At 41.3% G+C, this 18,811-nt stretch overlaps 1 protein-coding gene across 5 annotated transcripts in view; it reads right to left on the reverse strand.

Moving 5' to 3' along the window:
- Positions 1-2,251: 2,251 nt before the first annotated feature.
- Positions 2,252-18,811, reverse strand: part of MAST4 (microtubule associated serine/threonine kinase family member 4) — a 783,557-nt gene continuing 766,997 nt past the window's right edge. For all 5 annotated transcript variants that reach the window (XM_027863400.1, XM_027863401.1, XM_027863399.1 and 2 more), the window contains 5 exons: positions 17,709-17,938; positions 17,129-17,251; positions 11,691-11,827; positions 9,980-10,161; positions 2,252-8,633 (listed from right to left, as the gene is read on the reverse strand). In XM_027863400.1, coding sequence (XP_027719201.1) covers positions 4,711-8,633; positions 9,980-10,161; positions 11,691-11,827; positions 17,129-17,251; positions 17,709-17,938 — 4,595 coding nt within the window. In that variant the 3' untranslated portion in view covers positions 2,252-4,710. The remainder of the gene's footprint in view (positions 8,634-9,979; positions 10,162-11,690; positions 11,828-17,128; positions 17,252-17,708; positions 17,939-18,811) is intronic.

The raw sequence follows: 18,811 nt of genomic DNA on the forward strand, positions 1-18,811 counted from the left end.
TGGGCCAGTAGTCAGGTAGACCTAAGTTCAAATCCAGCCTCAGATATAATAGCTGTGTGATCCTGGCAAGTCACTTAAGCTCTGTTTGCCTCAGTTTCTTCATCTGTAAAATGTCGTGAGGATAAAATGAGATATTTGTAAAGTGTTTTACAAACCTTAAGACACTAAAAATCTAGCAATTATTATTATTATCATTATTGGTGGAATTAGATGATGTAGCTTGAATGTTTAGTTAAGCAAGTCATGGGGCGCTTCAGTTTCCTCACTTGTAAAATAGGGACATGATGTCTATACTCTCTTCCTTACAGGGTTATTGTGTGAATCCCACAAAATAATCAATGTGGTCTGGACCAAAATGGGTTTTCAGCATACAAATGAAAGTTATTAGTAGAATTGTTATATTATTAATTTATTAACATATTGTTAATCTTATTATTATATAGGGCAATGACATTCTGAGGTCACGCTTCATCTAAAAGACTGCTAATGTGGTAGAGTATTAGACCTAGAGTTAAAAAAACCTGAGTTCGAATTCAGCCATTGACACTTCCTAGCTGTGTAACCCCAGACAAGTCACTTAACCTCTGCCTCAGTTTCCTCAATTATAAAAGCGGGATCACAATAGCACTTCTCAGGGTTATTGTGAGGATCAAAAGAAATTTTCTGTAAAGGGCTTAGCATAGTGGCATATAGTAGGTGCTTGATAAATGTACCTTTCCTTTAATAATGCACTTCCTCCCTTTCTAGAAGATTTTAAATATTTTCTTTCTTCTTGAAATCTTTCTTCATCTAAAAGGATAGGAATTGGACCTGTGATTTCACTGGCATATGAAATTCAGATGAGGAAACTCCATGTCCCAACGCAAGTCAATGCATTCCGGACAACTTAGTGTTACAGAATTAGCTAGCAGAATGAGAGGCTGCACCTTGCCCCATATCACAAAGTCAAAACGTGGACTAGAGGATGGACATGAATTCAGGTTTTCCCAAGTTTTGTGGCTGCCTCTTCATTACCTAAAAACCAAGGTAAACACTAATTTTAAAAAGCACAGACACTGACATCTTGGAAAGAGGTTTCTCTGTTGGAAAGAACCATGGGTTTGGCATCAAAGGCTTAGACTTTGAATCCTCTTTACCTCTTACACTCTAAATTTCCAAAATGAAGGGTTGGTTAGATGACCTCTAAGCTTCTTTTCACCTCAAAATCTGATGATCTAATTTCTCAGTTATTTGCTAGTTGTATAATTCTATGTTATTTCCCTTCAGAGGCACTTCAGTCCAGCCAAAGTGGCTTTCCTAACACACACCTCATCTCCCTTCTCCTTGTCTTTGCACAGATGGTCTTTACTCCATGTCTGGAGTTCACCTCTTCACCTCTTTCTCTTAAGAATCCGTACTTTCTTCTAAAACTCAGCTGAAATACCATATGAAGCCCTTCTCAATCCTCCTGTCCCACAGCAACTAGTAACTCCCCCCAAATTGCCTTGAACTTTAAAATATTAAATTTAAATTAAAATAAATATTATTTTATTAATATTTAAAATTATTTTATTTTAAATATTAAAATTTAAAATTATTTTATTTTAAATATTGATATTAAATATTATTTTAAATTTAAAAACAAAAATATTAAAATAAAAAATTAAATTTAAAATCTTATATTCTATAGAATGTAAGATCCTGCATTCTCAATACTTCACACAATCCCTGGCACACAGTAGGAGTTTGATAAATGCCTGATGGTGAATGGATGATGAGATCAGCTTTGTGAGGTGTGTTCTGAATGTGTTTGTAATATACTTGGTAAATTCTTTATTGTGAGAGCTGACCTACTTTTCTGCGTATCACAAAACCCACTAAAGGGTCAGCACCATAACTATTCCCAGGAGTACAGATTTTCTTTAAGCAGGTTATAAACTATGTAACTGTTCTCATAGACACTAAAACTGATCATAACCAAGAGTGTATTATTTCATCTTGGAATTCTCCTTTCTTGTTCTCAGAGAATGAATTGTGTGGGGAACTTAAATATCACAATGAGTTATTTCTTGGTTAGTTGCTCTTTTGCTAGCCTTACTGCTCTTGATAAAACAAATTTATAGAATCCAATAGCTTCTAGAATCATAGAACTACATTTAACAACTTGTTTAATATTTAGTAACTGTCTTTTCTTGGAGTGGTGGTGGGGAGTGGAGAGGAAGATGACAGAGAGAAGGTAAGAAGCTACCAGTCTTTATCTTTTCATGCTAAATTTTTATTTCAATGTTATGCAACTGCATAAGTATAAATATTTGTTCAATATACAACAATTATGACATCCATAGGGAATTTATTCCAGAAAATCAGACTGCAAACACTTTATTGCACAAAGCCTAACAAACTTTTTTTTTCAAACTGGTAAATCTACAGCTGGGAGTACTACCAAGGAGCACGTCTTACAATCACACAAAGACTGACCAGATAGAACACAGTTAGCAGGAGGGTTTCTACCAGCTGATTAGAGAGTTTCACACCAACAAACAGATATTACATGAACACAACCCTATTGTACTCATTACTCATCCAAAATGCAAAACCAGATTTGGCAGAAATGATAACACACTATACAAAATATACATAAAAGGGTATCATTGTAAACAAGCAGCTAATTGTGCTTTAAAGGAAACAATAGGACAGTTAAAATGCAAGGGCTGTAAACTATGAAATACCTCCTTGATCAAAGCATCATGATGTCTGAGTGCATTAGTATTGGGGCTATGATCGCCCAACACAGATATATACTGCAAATGTTGAGACCAGTATTGAAAACCAGTAAAAAATGGAAAAATGTTTGTTTCCTTTACAAGTGTCGAAGGGAAGATAGGAAATGGCCATGCCCTATGAAAAATTAAGGGGAGAGAAAGTGGTTCTTTTCCTTTCCTTTAGTAATTCATTAGAATGAGGCAAAACCCAAGAAACCAATTGGACCATACTTTTGTTTTAAGAGCCCTGTTCACAAACTGGCCAAACATATTTTAGGGTCATAAGATTATACTGTGCTTAGAACAATGATTTTTATCACCTGGAAAAAGTAAAAAATCCCCATCAGGAATGGGGGACTTGATTACTTCTTGCTGGGCATATGCCTTAGTGGGAAAAAAAGAGAAAAAAAATATTGTGGTATCGATCCCAAGCATCTTAAAAATACTTATCTGTGTCAATATTCCCTTAGTGCCACAGTACTTGTTTCATCAAGTGCTTTTTCCTCAAAAAGAAAAAAAAACCAGAACAAAACAAAACAAAGTACATCAGCGCCAAAATTATCTGACAAGTTCTACATGTTCCACAGTATACAAAATTTAAATAAGGCTTAGCGAAAGTAAAAAGGACAGTCACATTCAAGCACCAAATAGCTCCAACAGGTCTCTTTGTTACAAAAATGCTGCTTTTTATTAATAATACAGTATTTACTTTTTTTCCATACAAATAAAGAGATCATGTTATGAAATGTATGGAGCTACCCAATGCATTTAGAGACGAATGTGAAACCCAGGATTTCTTGCTAAAAACAGCAAGCTTTATCTATAACATAAGGCCCCCGCTATGTATTAAAATGGATCTGATGTCCTGGTTGTCTCTATTTATGACATGATGCTAAAATAACTTTTTTTTTCTTTTTTGCCAAAAAATGTCAAACTTGAAAAAAGCTCTACAATTCATGAAACTGATTACTCAAACCTAAGTACTTGGGGGGTTCAAGTCATCTTCTTTCTTCTTATACAAGAGCAGGGCAGACATGGGACTACAACATATGTGCTTCTTATACGTAAGACTCACAGCATAAAGGCCTGAGTTTAAGAGCTGAAAGAAAAAAATGAAAGGATTACAGCAGAAATTAAGCTGATGAGTATTTATAGTCCCAGCGCCATGTGAGGTGAAGGTCCAATACACACACCAATGGACCAAAAGTGAACAACTGGTCTTTCAGACAGTTGGACCCAGGATCAAAAGGCCTTGCTAGGACATTCATGAAATAAAAATGGTAGGCCCTCTCAGTCCAGGCCTATCCTAATTGAGGCAGATTTTAAATGCAGTGATCAAGTTACATCTTAAATTAGATCTGGAAATATAGGTAGCCAGATACAGTACTATCAAAATCTGATTAAAAATACACATAAAAATTCACGAACTGCAGTTATTTATGATTTTCTTTTGCCTTTAACTCTTGAAATACTTTAACTTGTAAAAATGTAGCCTTGAACTATTGTCTTAAACTATAGACCAAAACTGTGTTTTGTATGTATGTGTGTGAGGGCATATGCCCAGTTTTAGTAATTTTGCTTCTTTCCTACATTATGGTAAGTAAGTGGCAAAGCAACAATTTGTTTAAAAAAAAAGTTGTAGTAAACAACGCAATCAGCAGCAAAGTGTATATTCTACATTCAAAAACCAAACACACTGCTAGATATTTACAGAGAACATCTTTTTTTCCTTAACAACTCTCAACTGTAAAGGTATTTTTGTATAAATACTATATGGTAACAGTTTTACCGGTTACAATTGGGAAGGCATATGGAAAAAGGTCCTCTCTATCGCTCTGTCCACCCTACTCCTCCCAAAGCTCTGCCTGGCGAACAATCCCATTTGGTGCTGGTTTTTTGAAGGTCGTCAGGACAAAGTAACAACATCCAGTCGGAGTCTCCACAGTCCTGCCTCCTGGGTCCTGCCCCATTAGGAAGCCTTTTTGTGGGGGCTGCTGCGCAAACTCTCTTTCCCTCGTCGCTGGCGTACCACAAAGTCCTTTTCAGAAGAAGGGGCTACAAGGCGGTCGGTGTTTGCAGCTGACCTGGGAATGTCTTTTCCTACATTCTGTTTCCTGGCAGCCAGAGTCTGGGCCAGGATGGATTCCTTCCCTTTCACTTCTCCTGGGGTGGTGGTCATTGAGAGGGCCCTGTCCAGGGTACTGACTTCTCCCCTGAGATGTGAATCAGAGTGGTGGGACTCCAGGGCACCTGCTGTACTACTGAAGGATGGCAATGAATCGCTCTTTGTCATTTGTGTTCTGCCATCTGCCCCAGACCCTGGCTTCCTAAAGTCCCTGGTGCTGGGAGCTGGGGTTTCTGCCTGGCTCCTGTTTGTCTTGGCAAAAAGGGTGTCACCAGCCACTGCAGAGATCTCAAGGACTCCTGACTTAGACTCGGGGAAACTTGATGAGGAGCTCAGAGTCTTCTCTGAGGGGGCAGCTGAGTGGAAGGAACTCTGCCCAGTGGCTGATGGAGAACGTTTCATCCCACCCTGTTTGCTGGTTTCCATCAACTGCTTCTGTGAAGGTAGGGCTTTCCCTTTGGGCTCTGAGGAGCTCTTTCCTGCTACAGCTGGCTTTTCCCCACCTTTACCCTTGGCCTCACAGCTCGCCAATGAAAGGCTGTGCTCCAGCTTCCCACAGTCAGGTAGAACATAAAGTGCATCAGTGCATTTTTTCCCTTCTGGCTTCTTGTCTGCCACATTGGCCAAGGGAGCTGGGCCCTTGTCAGTCTGTTTGCAGGTGGCTGAGGGACTTGGGCTTTTGTCGGTCTGTTTGCACAGTGAGGGACTGTCTTTCACAGTGGATGGTTTGGGGTGCTTCAGGGGCAGGGTTTGTTTTTCAGGGATTGTGGAAAGCTTCTGTTCTACCAGCTCAATCGAGCCTGTGGGGTCCTGCCTCTGTGAATGGACCACTGGGGGGTTGCTATTACCTAGCGATTTTAACTTGTTGTCAAGGATGGTGGCCCCCTCCACTTGGCATGAAGGTGCTGACCCACTTTGTGAGTCAGGGGTTCTGTCCCCCTGGACACTCTCATTGTTCGATTTCCTTTGGGAGACGAAAGGAAAGGTCTCTGGCACAGTTCTGCTGGTGCTTTTTCCCTCTTTGCTAGCACTGCTAGGGGCCTGTGGGGCAGCTTCTTTCTCCTTGGCACCTCCAGTGCACTGTTTCTGGGATGGTGCCAGTTTTTCTAAGGGTTTAGACTTTGGAGGGCAGGCCTCAGGTGCAGGTTTGAGCTTGTGGCTGCTGCTTTCCACCTGGGCCGTAGCTGGCTTGACAGAAGCATCAGGGAGGCCCAAGGCCACCTCTGATGCACAGGTCCTAGAAACAGGCTCCCTCACTGAAGGGAGAATGGGTGAACTGAGCTGCTGCTGAGTCACCACACTAGGGGAGTCCTTGGAGGCCAGTGAAGGCTGGAGACTGCTGACCTGTTTCTGAAAAGCTGAATCTTTTCTTTCCGCTTCTTTGGGACTGTCTTTCTGTAAAGAGGGAAAACCCAGGGCTTTTTCATTCTTGGTGTTACTGACTCCTGGAAGCTGGCCAGACCTTTTTGGGAGAGAAACCTCAGGCTTCAGGTCCACGCTGGTTTTCTGCTTGCTTATTTCCCTCTCACCAGGAATCCTGGAGGAGCGAACATCCTCTTTGGTGGGCACCTTAGTTATTTCTTTCCCTTCTTTGGAATCGGCTTTCCCACCAACACCCCTAAGTTTCTCCACTGCACGTGGCTGAGTGGAAAAGTCGGGGCCGGCTCGGATCCCAGAAGCATTGTTTCCAAAGCTACTAGCTTTCGGAGTCTCTGTGGACAAATGCTCCATAAAAGATTCTCTGGCAATCTCTGCCCTCACTGTTGTCAGCGGCTCGCTGCTTCTCGAGGTCACTGGATACTTCCCAGGTGGTTCCCGGTGGTTCTGCCTCTCTCTTCCAGGGTTACTGTCAGAACTGAGGAACCCTAGGGGTGCCACTGGCTTAGGACCAGCCATGGCATTCTGACTGGAGGAGGTAAGGAGTTTGGCATCAGCCGTGTGGTCTCGCCTCTTTGACGGGAGCTCCTCTCTCTTATGATTACTTTCACTGATGGGGGTGTGGTTTCGTACAGCTGAATGGGAGACCCTTCTCTCCTTTTCCAGTTCTGGGGCTGCTGGTATGCTTGCAAATCCCTTGTTGGGCTGCTGAAATCGGGGTTCCAGAAGGTAGGATTTGTTCATCTTTACACAAGTCACTGGGGGCTCCTTCTGACTGGGAGTTTCACCCTTCATGGAACCTACAGACAGAGCTGGTGACACAAAAGGTCCCAGGTCACTACTGAGGTGATGGGTCTCTGTGGAAGCCGGTGATGGCCCTTCTGTCTTGGAAGCCTGAGGCCCTGATAATAAAGCAATGTCCAGGGTGCCCTCAATAGGCTTCAGACAAGAGACAGACCTGCCTTCCAGTTTGTATTCTGACGGACTTTTCCTGACTGGGGACTCGGGAGGGATCAAGGTTGGCTTTTCCATCCCACCTTCTGCTCGACCAGTCAGAGCCTTGAGAGGAACAAAAGCCGTCGAACTTATCTGCACTCCATGAGCACTGCCGATGACCGTCCGGCTCTCTGAGACCGGAGTGGGATCCTGCTGCATATTTATAGGCCTTGTGGTGTTCAGCTGAAGGCATTCATGGACATTTGATGTAAGCTTCGGTTTCAGCACGGAACTGAGGCTGTCATCTTTCTCCTCAAAGGACATCTTCTTCCGAAGGTAATCGATATTTGTAAGCTTGCCATCAAATTTTTCAAACTTGCTGAATTCTTTTGCCTGGCTGGCCTTCTCGACACCATCCCCTTTCCCACCGGCCAGCCTCTCTGCTGGGTGTGCGAGCATGTCTTGCAGCAGGCATGGGGGAGGCAGCCTTTTGTGCTCATGAGAGCTCAGGCTATGCTCGCTAAGTGGAAGTCTGTGGCAGACCCCCTGGGCGTCCAATGGCAGACCATCGCCAGACTTCACACCAGCAGCGTTCTTGTGAAGTAGGCTGCTGACGGATAGTGATGACAATGACGTTGTCTCCTGCATTGCTACTCTGTTGTCAAAATTACTTGATCTCTCCAAAGTCTTTTGATATGTTTTCTTCTCTCTTTCTTCCAGCCTCAAGGTCGCGAGGTTTTCCAAATCGCTGCATGGTTCATGGGATTTCTGCAGGGACTCTTGCTTCTCAGGGAAGTCTTGCTTCTTTGTCACCACCTTGGCTTTCAGTTTCTCTCTGTCCAGTTCCTCCACGGACTCCTGCCTTCCCAGCTTTCTTGAGATGGGGCGTTTCAGGCAGCCTTGTTCCACAGGCCTGGCTCGGGTGAGGGAAGGAGCATCACACACATTCTCCTCCAGGCTCTGGAGCATCGTGTCTCTTTGAGACTGCTCCCGCTGCACCTCTTCCTGAGTCACCTCCAGGCTGTGCTTCCGAGAACAGAGATGCTTCTTGTCACTGCCATAGGAAGGGGAGAGTTTTTCTTCAGACTGGACTCTTTTGAGCAGAGGGGACCTTGGTGGCTCAGCACTCTTGGGCCTCACAATATGTCTGACGATCGTGGGTGGGGAATGCATTTTGCTGGGAAAGGCCTGTACGATCTTGGAATTGCCAAGGGAATGCCCCAGCAAGGGGGACGGTGACCGCTGAGGGGAGGGAGGCTGCGGGGTTGGAGAAGGTGTCCTGGCCAGTGGGGAAAGTGGAATGCTGCCAGCTGATTTACGTCTCCCTGACCGGTATCTTTGTCCACTGAGTTTGGGTGCCAAGCCATGAAGAGTGCTGGGCCTAATGTGCCCAGAACCAGCTGGAGAATTAGGGGCACTGGAGCTTGGAGAGCTGCTCTGGGAGGAATTAGTACCTGTAGGCATAAAAAGCAAAGATCTTGTGAGAACCAAAAGCCCACTTTTCAAAAGCCCTCTGTTCTTTTTTTTTTTTTTTTTTTGGCAACTAAGGTTAAGTGACTTGCCCAGGGTCACACAGCTAGTAAGTGTCAAGAGTTTGGTCTGAGGCCAAATTTGAACTCGGGTTCTCCTGACTTCAGGGCCGGTGCTCTATCCACTGTGCCACCTAGCTGCCCCCCACATCTCTGTTCTACAGAGCATTCTGGGTATGTGGTCAATGAACTAGTCAAGGATTTAGTTACCCTAATTAAAAATCTGTTTTCCAATTTTTAAGTTAAATCTGTTTATACCCAAAATATAATGCCTTATTCTTAGTAGCTTTATAATGTTCATTATGTCAATAACAATTTTTAGTCAATTTCTTTTGTTTTCCCATAACCTGTAATTCCCATATAGTAAGAAATTCCCCTTAATTAATGCCAGTCAGCACCTTCTCTGAAACTGCCAGCACCTCCACTTTACACATCCCTACCCTACTCCCCCAAACAGCTATTCCCTTTGACTAGGGATTTTAATAAGAGAAAAAATAAGTTTGGCAAAACTGATCAACTTATCAAAACTGTCTAATGTAATATGTAGTGTTTCAGACCCATAGTCCCTCACCTCTGTAAAGGCCCACTATTATTTTTAGCAATATTTTTAAAATATCTTATTTCATATCACAAGTCTAATCAGCTTTCTTTATTTGGCAACACAGCAGGGCCTATTCAATCTTCCTCCTCAATATTTTTCCCTAATTACATGTAATAACAATTTTACATACTATTTTTTGTTTTGGTTTTTGTGGTGAGGCAACTGGGGTTAAGTGACTTGGCCACGGTCACACAGCTACTAAGTGTTATGTGTCTGAGGTCACATTTGAACTCAGGTCCTCCTGATTCCAGGGCTGGTGCTCTATCCACTGCGCCACCTAGCTGCCCCTTATTTTATATACTAATTTATTTTTTCCTTAATTACATGTTAAAACAATTTTTAAACTTTTTTTTTCAAGTTTTGAGTTTCAAATTCTATTCCCTCTCCCTTCCCTGAGATGGTAAGCAATCTGATACAGGTTATACATATGCAATCATGTAAAACATTTCCACTTTCATCATTTTGTAACAATAAGATTTAACATTTTTTTAAATTTTGAGTTCCAAATTCTCCCCCTCCTTCCTACCCTTCCCCCCTCACTGAGAACACAAGCAATTTGAAATAGGTTATACAAAATCATGCTTTCTTATTAGCGGGCAAGCTGAAGATGGTCAGATAGGCCTTCTACATGCTTCCAAATGTTGTTTTTCATTTAGAAGAGGTAACTCACCAGATGGAAAGTCTGGGGTGGAACGGTAGCTCGGTGTAGGTGATCGGGGAGATAAGCTGTGAGTTGGGGACCCAGGGAGGCTCTCTCCAGAGGAAAGAGAACGGTTTAAGCAGGAGAAACTTCGGCTAGTGTGGAGTAAAGGTGAAGGCTGCTTGGCTAGCTTCTTGAAGAGGGATCTTCGCCTAGAGAATAAATAGCGGCAAATAAATCAGAAGACTTTGGGAGACAAATTCTCAACCAATTTTACTCCTCTCACACTCCCACTATCTTATCCTTTCCACCTGCCCCTTGCCACATAGTGTATTTAGCACAACCAAGTTAATAGGAGGGGAAAGCAGCACTGGGGGTGAGGAAGGGAACCTTAGCCATGGTAAAGAATAGGGTGCTATTTTCATTTCTGAAAAGCATTATTTTAAGATTTGAAACAGGGTGGCAAGGGGAAGAGGAAGAGTTATAACCTCCTTAAAACAGTGTGTGTGTGTGTGTGTGTGTGTGTGTATATACACACACACATATAGTTGAGATTTCACAGCTGGGTTCATAGACATTCTACATCTAAGAAGGGATGTGGAAAAAATGAAACTGTTAAATACATTCAATTACTTATTTGTTCGTTTCGTTAAAAGGGCATCCTTTGCTTCTGGGCATATATCCAAAAATATAAAGAGGCACAATTTAATTAAGAAATACTGCAAAGTAAATCCCTACAGAAAGAAGAGCCATTATCTCTACATGGGTAAATGTCTTTGATGGGATTACCTTGGGCAGGGAGCTTTATCCAATTCTAGGTTTGCCTGGTGCTTTTGGCACTGGGAAGCACTCAAATATGTGTAATAATGAGACAGGTTGTACATTTAAATAGTAAAAACTGGGAAAGGAAGCTTATCCCAGCAGAGCCCGTCTGGAACAGTGTCTGGTGGCCATGTAGAAAACCTAGGCCATGCTCATTCAGTCCTCCTTAGAGCAACAGGTACAGTTGGAAATACTCTGTCCATACAGCTCTCTCATAATATCAACCTTTGAATTCCCTATTTCTGATGTGTTTAAATGGGAAACTCCTCCTCCTGCCCTTTTATCTTAAATAAAGACTGAGAATGATGGGCAGGGCGGGGAAGGGCTGGACCTGTGCTTTCCTCCCTATACAGAACACCTGGGTGAAAAAACTCCCTTTGACCCATGCCAGTCAGCACCTCCTCTGAAAGTGCTAGTCTTGAAGAGTTTCTAAGAACTTGGAGAAGTCAAGGGACTTGCTCAGGGTCACACAGCCTGTCAGAGGTGGGATTTTAACCCAGGACTTCTTGGCTTTGAAGACAGAACTCTATTCACTGGGACAGCGAGGTGGCACAGTGGATAGAAAGCCAGGCCTGGAGTCAGGAAGATCTGAGTTCAAATATGACCTCCGGTACTTCCTACCTGTGTAACCCTGAGCAAATCAGTTAACCCCTATTGGGCTCAGTTTCCTTATCTATAAAATGGGGAAAATAAAAGCACCTGTCTCCCAGGGTTATTTCGAGGAAAAAATGAGGTAATAATTGTAAAGGACTTAGCACAATGCCTGTTACAAATAGTTACTATGTTAGCTATTATTTGTTAATTTTATTGGAGGAAGGGAAGAGAGGAGAGGAAGGATCACAAAACATAAAGTCTACATCAAATCCACCTTCCCCTCCCCCCAAAAATATGGACTACACAAAATACAAATGGAACTAACCTTTCTAGACTTTCTTTCTTTTTGGTCTTCTTACTTCGTCTTACCATCCGGCTCTTGTAGCTATTTCTTCGAGCTGGGCCTGTTTTGATTGATGTGTTTTCAAAAGGGGTTGTCGTGATTGATACCTTATTTCCACTCTACCCGAAGAAAAAAAAAGAAAGAAAAAAGGAGAGATATTTAAGAGTAATTCAGTGACTCAACCAGACCAGTACAAAGACAGGAGTTTGAAGATAATAAATGTACATATATGGTACATAAGTCTTAGCAAAACATTAAAATCACTAAAAACAAGAGTATTGTTTTCCTTTTTTTTCAACATGGAGGACAAGGAATGAGTGAAAGAGAAAATAAATGCTTATTAATTGAAAAAATAATAAAATTAAATTTAACAAAGGATACCATACCCTACAAAAAGTGAGTAGAGGGAAAATAATAACAACAGCAATATTATTAGCGAGAAAGTTGCTACAACCTGCCTAGCAGTTCAGTTTTCCCACCCCATTTTCCTGGATTCTCTAGCACTTCCTCTGCCTTCTACCCACTCCCCCTCCTCGATCCCTTGTACAAAAGTCAAGAATTCTCAGATTTTTGAATTTTTTTTAAACAAAAGACACCTTCTTCAAATCTCAGCAAAATATTCCCACTTGTTGGTGAAGCTTAGAAGTCTCTGCCAGAGCTGGCAGGTATGAGGGACAGTCTCTCTCTAACCAGCTGAGAGTTAATTGTATGTTTCTATTGGATGCTCTCAGTCAGTTCTATAACAAAAAGGCTTTCACAGGATCAAGGGACCAGAGAAATGCCTGCCTCAGCAGCACAGGGCTGGTGCTGCATATAGCAATACCAGCATCCATCTTCAGCATCTTGGTAGCCCAAGAGAGAGCTATGCTTCTCTAAAGGGATAGATGCTGATGGGTATTTTGAAGACCTTCTGAAGATACTTAAGGAGAAAGCCACAGAAATCGTGGCTTTTTATCGACAGAAAGAACTACACTAGTGTTTCACAAGTCATGAGAAATTGACTTAAGTGTTGCATCGTCTTTGTTTAGATATCACTTGCATATCTATTTATTATACTGTTGAGTAAATTGTGCATGGATACTTAAATATCACATGGGTACATTCAAAAATGAAGAAAGATCTTGAGTTTTGTGAATAATATATGTATAAATACTGTAACTTGCCAACTAGGAAGAAATCTGATTTGGAAGAAAAAAAATTATTCTAATTGAGAATTTATGTCTTTGTGTATCAATTGATCAATCAATTAGTAAAGTCATTAAATGCCTAATATGAGCTAGGGATATAGATAGATATACACACATATAGAGATATACAAAGAAAGTGAAGAAGTCTTTGCATTTGAGGGCTTTGCTTTCTACTGAGGGTTTTCAGCATGTTCAAAGATAAGTAAATAAAGGATAGAGATAAAGTGATTGCAGGAGGCAGGAAGGAGGGGAGAACAAGAGACCCCTAACACCTGAAGATTCAGGAGAGGTCTCTTGTAGACAGTGGCAGGTGAACTAAGCCCCAGAGGGAGCTAGGGATTCCAAGAATCAGTAGAGAGCAGGTAAAGCATTCCAGGCATTGGGGGAGGGAGGGAAAAGCTTGTGTAAAGATATGCGTTAGGAGATAGGATGCTACATACAGGGCATAGCAAATAAGCCACATAGGATGGTGTGTACGGGGTATAGCAAGTAAGTCAAAGAAATTTCAGTGGCAGAAGGAAACTGGAGAACCACTAAGGTTGAGACAAGAAGAAAACCTTTGGGACAGCTAGGTGGCACAGTGGATAGAGTGTCAGGCCTAGATTCAGGAAGATTCATCTTCCTGAGTTCAAATCTGGCCTCTGACACTTACTAGCTGTGTGACCCTGGGCAAGTCACTTAACCTTGTTTGCTTCAGTTTCCTCCTCTGTCAAATGAGTTGGAGAAAGAAATGACAAACCACTCCAGCATCTCTGCCAAGAAAACCTCAAATGCGGTCACAAAGAGTTGGACACGACTGAAAAACGGCTCAACAACAACAAAGAGGAAGACCCAGAACCGATAAAATACAGCTAAGTCAGCACCTCCTTATTTAGTCCATAGCATGGTGAATATAAGAAGATGAGACAGTCAATCCATGGTAAGGGAAAGAACCAAGTAACTCGAGCAGCTCCTTGCCTATGGATTGGTGCTCCTATCACAGCATCTATTCTGAAGACTGATCATTGTTGAAGTCTATTCAGACTCCATCCATTATGTTTCACGTCCCATGCTTTAGCCACCTAATACTTAAATATGCCTTTTCCCAAAGGTATTGAAGCATGAACATATAACTCAGAGCAAATGGGATCAAATATTACTTGACGCAGTAACAAGGACATTACTGACTCCATTAAACTAGGGTTTGCTTTGCTCCCATTCGTGTCAACACTGTGCCACTTTTAATACACATTAGACATCAGCAAAACTACCACTTTCTTTCCATACAAATTCTTCACGGAAAATAAATTCATTAAGGCTTTTTCAAGGTAACTCAACAGAAAAAAATTTACTTAACTCAAGAAACTCCCCCCCCCAAGAAAAAAGCTTATACTTGTATAGTTGTTGCATAGTTGAATAAAAGTACATTGCTTAACTTCAATGACAACTTCACAAGGTAGGGGACCTTAGCAAAGAACAGCAATAAGAACTCACTTTGAGGGACCCCCTCTAAGTTACTCATTTTTGTAAATTCAAATTTTTGCCAGGATTTGTGCATAAGCTTGCAGGAGCTGGTCAAAGCAGCCCCATGGTTTCACTTCTCTTTCACTTAGAAAACTTTAGGGCTCAAGAGAGAATTATGAAGCACGACACCTAGTAGATCATCTCATCCACTGCAAATGTCTGAGTCCAGATTATTTATGAATTCCTTGTAAGTGATGACTCATGACTCACAGTATCTCAGATTTAGGGGTAGAAAAGACCTTATAAGTCATTCTAGTTCTATTCTCTCTTACAAATGAGGAAAATAAGCCTCAGGGAAGGTAAACTACTCCCTGGAAGGGGTAGAATTCAAACCCAAGGCTTCTGACTCCACATTCAGCACTCCTTTAACAGTCGGCTTCCTGTACCCATGGTACTTTTGAAAAAACATATATATTGTATATGGCCAAATACAGAAACAACAAAAATGAGTCTAGCAGTCTGTTAACTTTTTAATCAATTCAATTTCCCATTAAATTATCTGGATGATTAGTATGGAGCAGAGGGAAATTATTGGTTTTCTGGACTACTCCAATAATTAATAAGAGTAAAGATAACTAATTTTTCAACCTAATTCTGCAACTGGCTTGTTATATGTGTTCTTAGGTCACTGAACAGCTGTATGTTTAAAGTAATACGAGCAAGATGCATTCATTACTAGTCAGGGATGCGTAGACATCACTATGGTTGTTGAGGACCAAGTAATTCTATGTGATGACAAGGGGCACATTTCTTAATCCCTGTGTGCCTAACCTGGCCCCTCCACATTACTTATTTCTTAGGGATTTTAGGAAGATATAATAAAATGATAAATTTTGGACAATTTGGCTACGCTCCTAATTTAAAAGCATGATTTTTTCACAGGGTTTTTTTGGTTTCAGTGAGTACTTACATAACAAAAATAATAATAGCTAGTATCTATATAGTGCTTGAAGGTTTGCAATTTCTTGTTGTTGTTCAGTCTTTTCAGTTATATCCAACCCTTTATGACCAAATTTGGAGTTTTCTTGGCAAAGGTATTGGAGTGGTTTGTCACTTCCTTCTCCAGCTCATATGACAGATGAAGAAATTGAGGCAAACAGGGTTAAGCGATTTGCCCAGGGTCACACAGCTAGTAAGTGTCTGAGGCTGGATTTGAACTCAGGAAGATGAGTCTTCCTGACACTAAGTCTAACATTCTATCCACTGTGCTAGCTAGCTGTCCCTAAAGGTTTGCAAAGCATTTAAATATATGATCTCATTTTACCCTCACAACAGCCCTGAAAGGTAAGTGCTATCATACTTTACAGATGAGAAAATTGAGGCAGGCAGAAGTTAAGTGACTTAGCCAGGGTCACACAGTTACTAAGTGTCTAAGACCATACTGAACTCAGGTCTCTCTGACTCCACGTCTAGCATGCTCTATCCTACTCCTGGTCCAATGCTACTTAGCAGCCCCTTTCTCATGTGGATGGGAGGTGGAGGGTGGGAGGTGGGAGAAGGAGGAGATTCTGTAAGATAGCTTACAAACTTAACATAGCATATACCTGACAGAATGGTCCATGAAAGCAGATATCTCTCTGTTGTTCAGTTAGTGACAGAGAAGCCAGAACCATCAATGGTCAGTGCTAACCACTAAATAACTGCCTTTGCTCAGGAAATGTCTGTCTCTCAAACACAGAAGTTTCAGCATAATTACACAGCTCACTGAGAAGATAATTAAACCCCTTGTAGCTTTTTTCATTTCATTACACTGATTCCTCCTCTTGAATTCCCCTTTTATGTACTTGGAGGCTGGATCATTGACTTGGGTTCCGACAGTGTGTAGTACTCCACAGCTCCAAGGAAAACAAAACAGCCTCCAACAAGTCTATAAGCAAATTCAGTGACACTGGGTGACTTGCTATTTGACTAGCCTGGTGAATAAAGGCTGTCCTGAGATGCTCTTCCCCAGTCGGGGTTTGGAAAGGAGCCCTGAACTGAGCCACTCTTGCCTCATCTTAAATATCTGATTCCTACTTGGGACTAAAATGGCAAATCAAAGGATTACAGAGATCCCAGAGCTTTATAATTATACAGGGTTGAAAGGGCTAGTGATCTTTTTTTTAAAAATATTATGTCACAAAGGCAGCTTGTATACAGGATAACTAGCACCAACAGAATTGTCTTGAGTGTTCAAAGACCAGGTTTTTCACATTCCTTCAGTCTTATACTAATGCCTCTAGGAATTTATTATGTTCCAATTCCATTAAAATAGATTTTAAGATACTCTATTATTTCATCAGCAATATTTGAAAAAATGAAAACTAAACTAATACATCATTTTGACCAATTCTTTCACTGCTATCAATCTAAAAATGGGGTTTGACCTATTTTCTCTTTGGTTACACCTATTTCCATAATTGGTGTTACGCACTCACTATACCACTACCATGACTTCTAAAGGCAGTTCTACTTAGCATTTGCTGATCTCATCTCACAGTTTTATTGACACTCTTTGTCTGGATTCACAGGAAAATCTACTAAGAAACCCAGAGTGTGAAGGAAAATGCGGCTTTTGGGAAGGGTTTCACGGCACACTAGACAGTACCACAAAATGGAAGGACCCTAATTAATAATGGGGCTCTCCAAGGCAGGAGTGCAGTCATCATAGAGAGGGATAGTGGGTGGGGAGTGAATGGGACACAAGTATCATCTGCAGCAGGATTTTTGGTCCAACATGGATACGCATACCTTTAGCAGCAGCTCAATGACCTCAGTGTGTACAAGGCCGTGCACTGGCTCTCCATTGATGTGAGTGATCAGATCTCCAGCCTTCAGTCCTGCCTGGTATGCTGGACTCCCTTCTTCCACATTCTGAGGGCCAAGAGAAGAGTACACATTTGGTAAGCAAAACCTACAAGGCCCTAGGAGGGGGATTCAGGAGAGAATGCTGCTTTTTCACAAAGGAGGGTCAAAGACTAGAGAACTCTGACCAGTGAGACGAATAATCAGGATTCCAGAGAACCATGGATGAAGCTGGCTACTTGTTTCCTGAGAGGTGATGGACTCAGGGTGCAAAGGGAGATATATTTTGGGATGTGGGCAGTATGGAACTTTGTTTTGCTTGCCTTTGCATATTTGTTATAAGGATTTATTTTATTTTTCTATTTTTTCCCAACGTGGGAGGTGGGAGAGAGAGAAAACAGATTTTTGTTCATTTTTAAAAATTAAACAAACAAAAAAAGTCATCCTATTATCCTAATTCTTGGTGCCCAAAGTATACATTCATTTTCCAATTCAATGAAAAATTATAAAATACCATGGTTCTTACCCAAACTATATGATGAACTGTATAGATATCACTGTCACCCACATATACTCGGATGGCCCGGATGGTGAAACCGTATTTCTTCCCTGAGCTATGGATCACAATGGGCTGATGGGGACTTGCAGAAGCTGCTGAGGAGTCCCGACTTGGGGAAGAATCTCGGGAAGAAGAAGGGTCGGAGGACAAAGAATGGGGAGACATCGGACTTCCCAGGGGAGAAACACCAAACATATCTGCAACAAAGAACCCACCTGTCAAAGCCAATTCCAATCATACAAAACACAAATAGCCATAATCAAGAGAAGAGAGAATCTCTTAATAGTCTCTGAGAAGAGGTTTGATTGAGTGATTGATCCAGTCACCCCAGACAAACCCACTTCAATGAAAATGGAAGCAAATAGACAACAAAAACATTGAGAACTGGCAGTGATCTAAAAAAAGACACTGTCAAATATAACTTATAATTTTGAAGATATTACTATTCATACTAATTTTCAAGTAACACCTTCAATTTAAAAGCATATTCCTCCTCCTCCCTTAAACATTTTGATAATAATGCACACAAAAGATTTTTTATTTTGTTTTGGGACTATTCTGATGAGATTCAAGCTGCTGGTCTTTTTATTGCTTTAATTAAGAGGAAACGAAGACATGTAATCACTTGTTTTGAAGCAAACCTAACACAATGAGCACTAGACAAGCTACACTAACAGCTGTCAACATTTCAAATTTTGAACTTAGCAACTTTAATAATGTTAATAGTAGGTTTTTTCCCTCCAAACCCATAACAAAGAAAACAACTTAGCAGCAGCTTTAAATAACATTTTTGAGTATCAAAAGACAGTTGTGATTATATAATTTATCAGGAAGCTCAGAAATACTGGTGCCTATTAAAGGAGGAACTCATTGCCATGGCAATAAAATGACTGGTTTTCAAGGTGTTACTCTTGACACCAATAATCTGATTCCACCCAGCTGAAAGAAATTCCAAGAAGTGCTTCGTTAATTCTCTCTGTCTCTGTCTCTCTCTGTCTCTCCCCCCCTCCTTCACTCCCTCCCTCCCTCTTTCAAAAAAGACTTCTCTTCCATTAAGGATAGGGCCAGTG

Source organism: Vombatus ursinus, unplaced genomic scaffold (assembly GCF_900497805.2).
Source record: "Vombatus ursinus unplaced genomic scaffold, bare-nosed wombat genome assembly UNPS02014772.1, whole genome shotgun sequence".
NCBI classification, from domain to species: Eukaryota; Metazoa; Chordata; class Mammalia; order Diprotodontia; family Vombatidae; genus Vombatus; species Vombatus ursinus.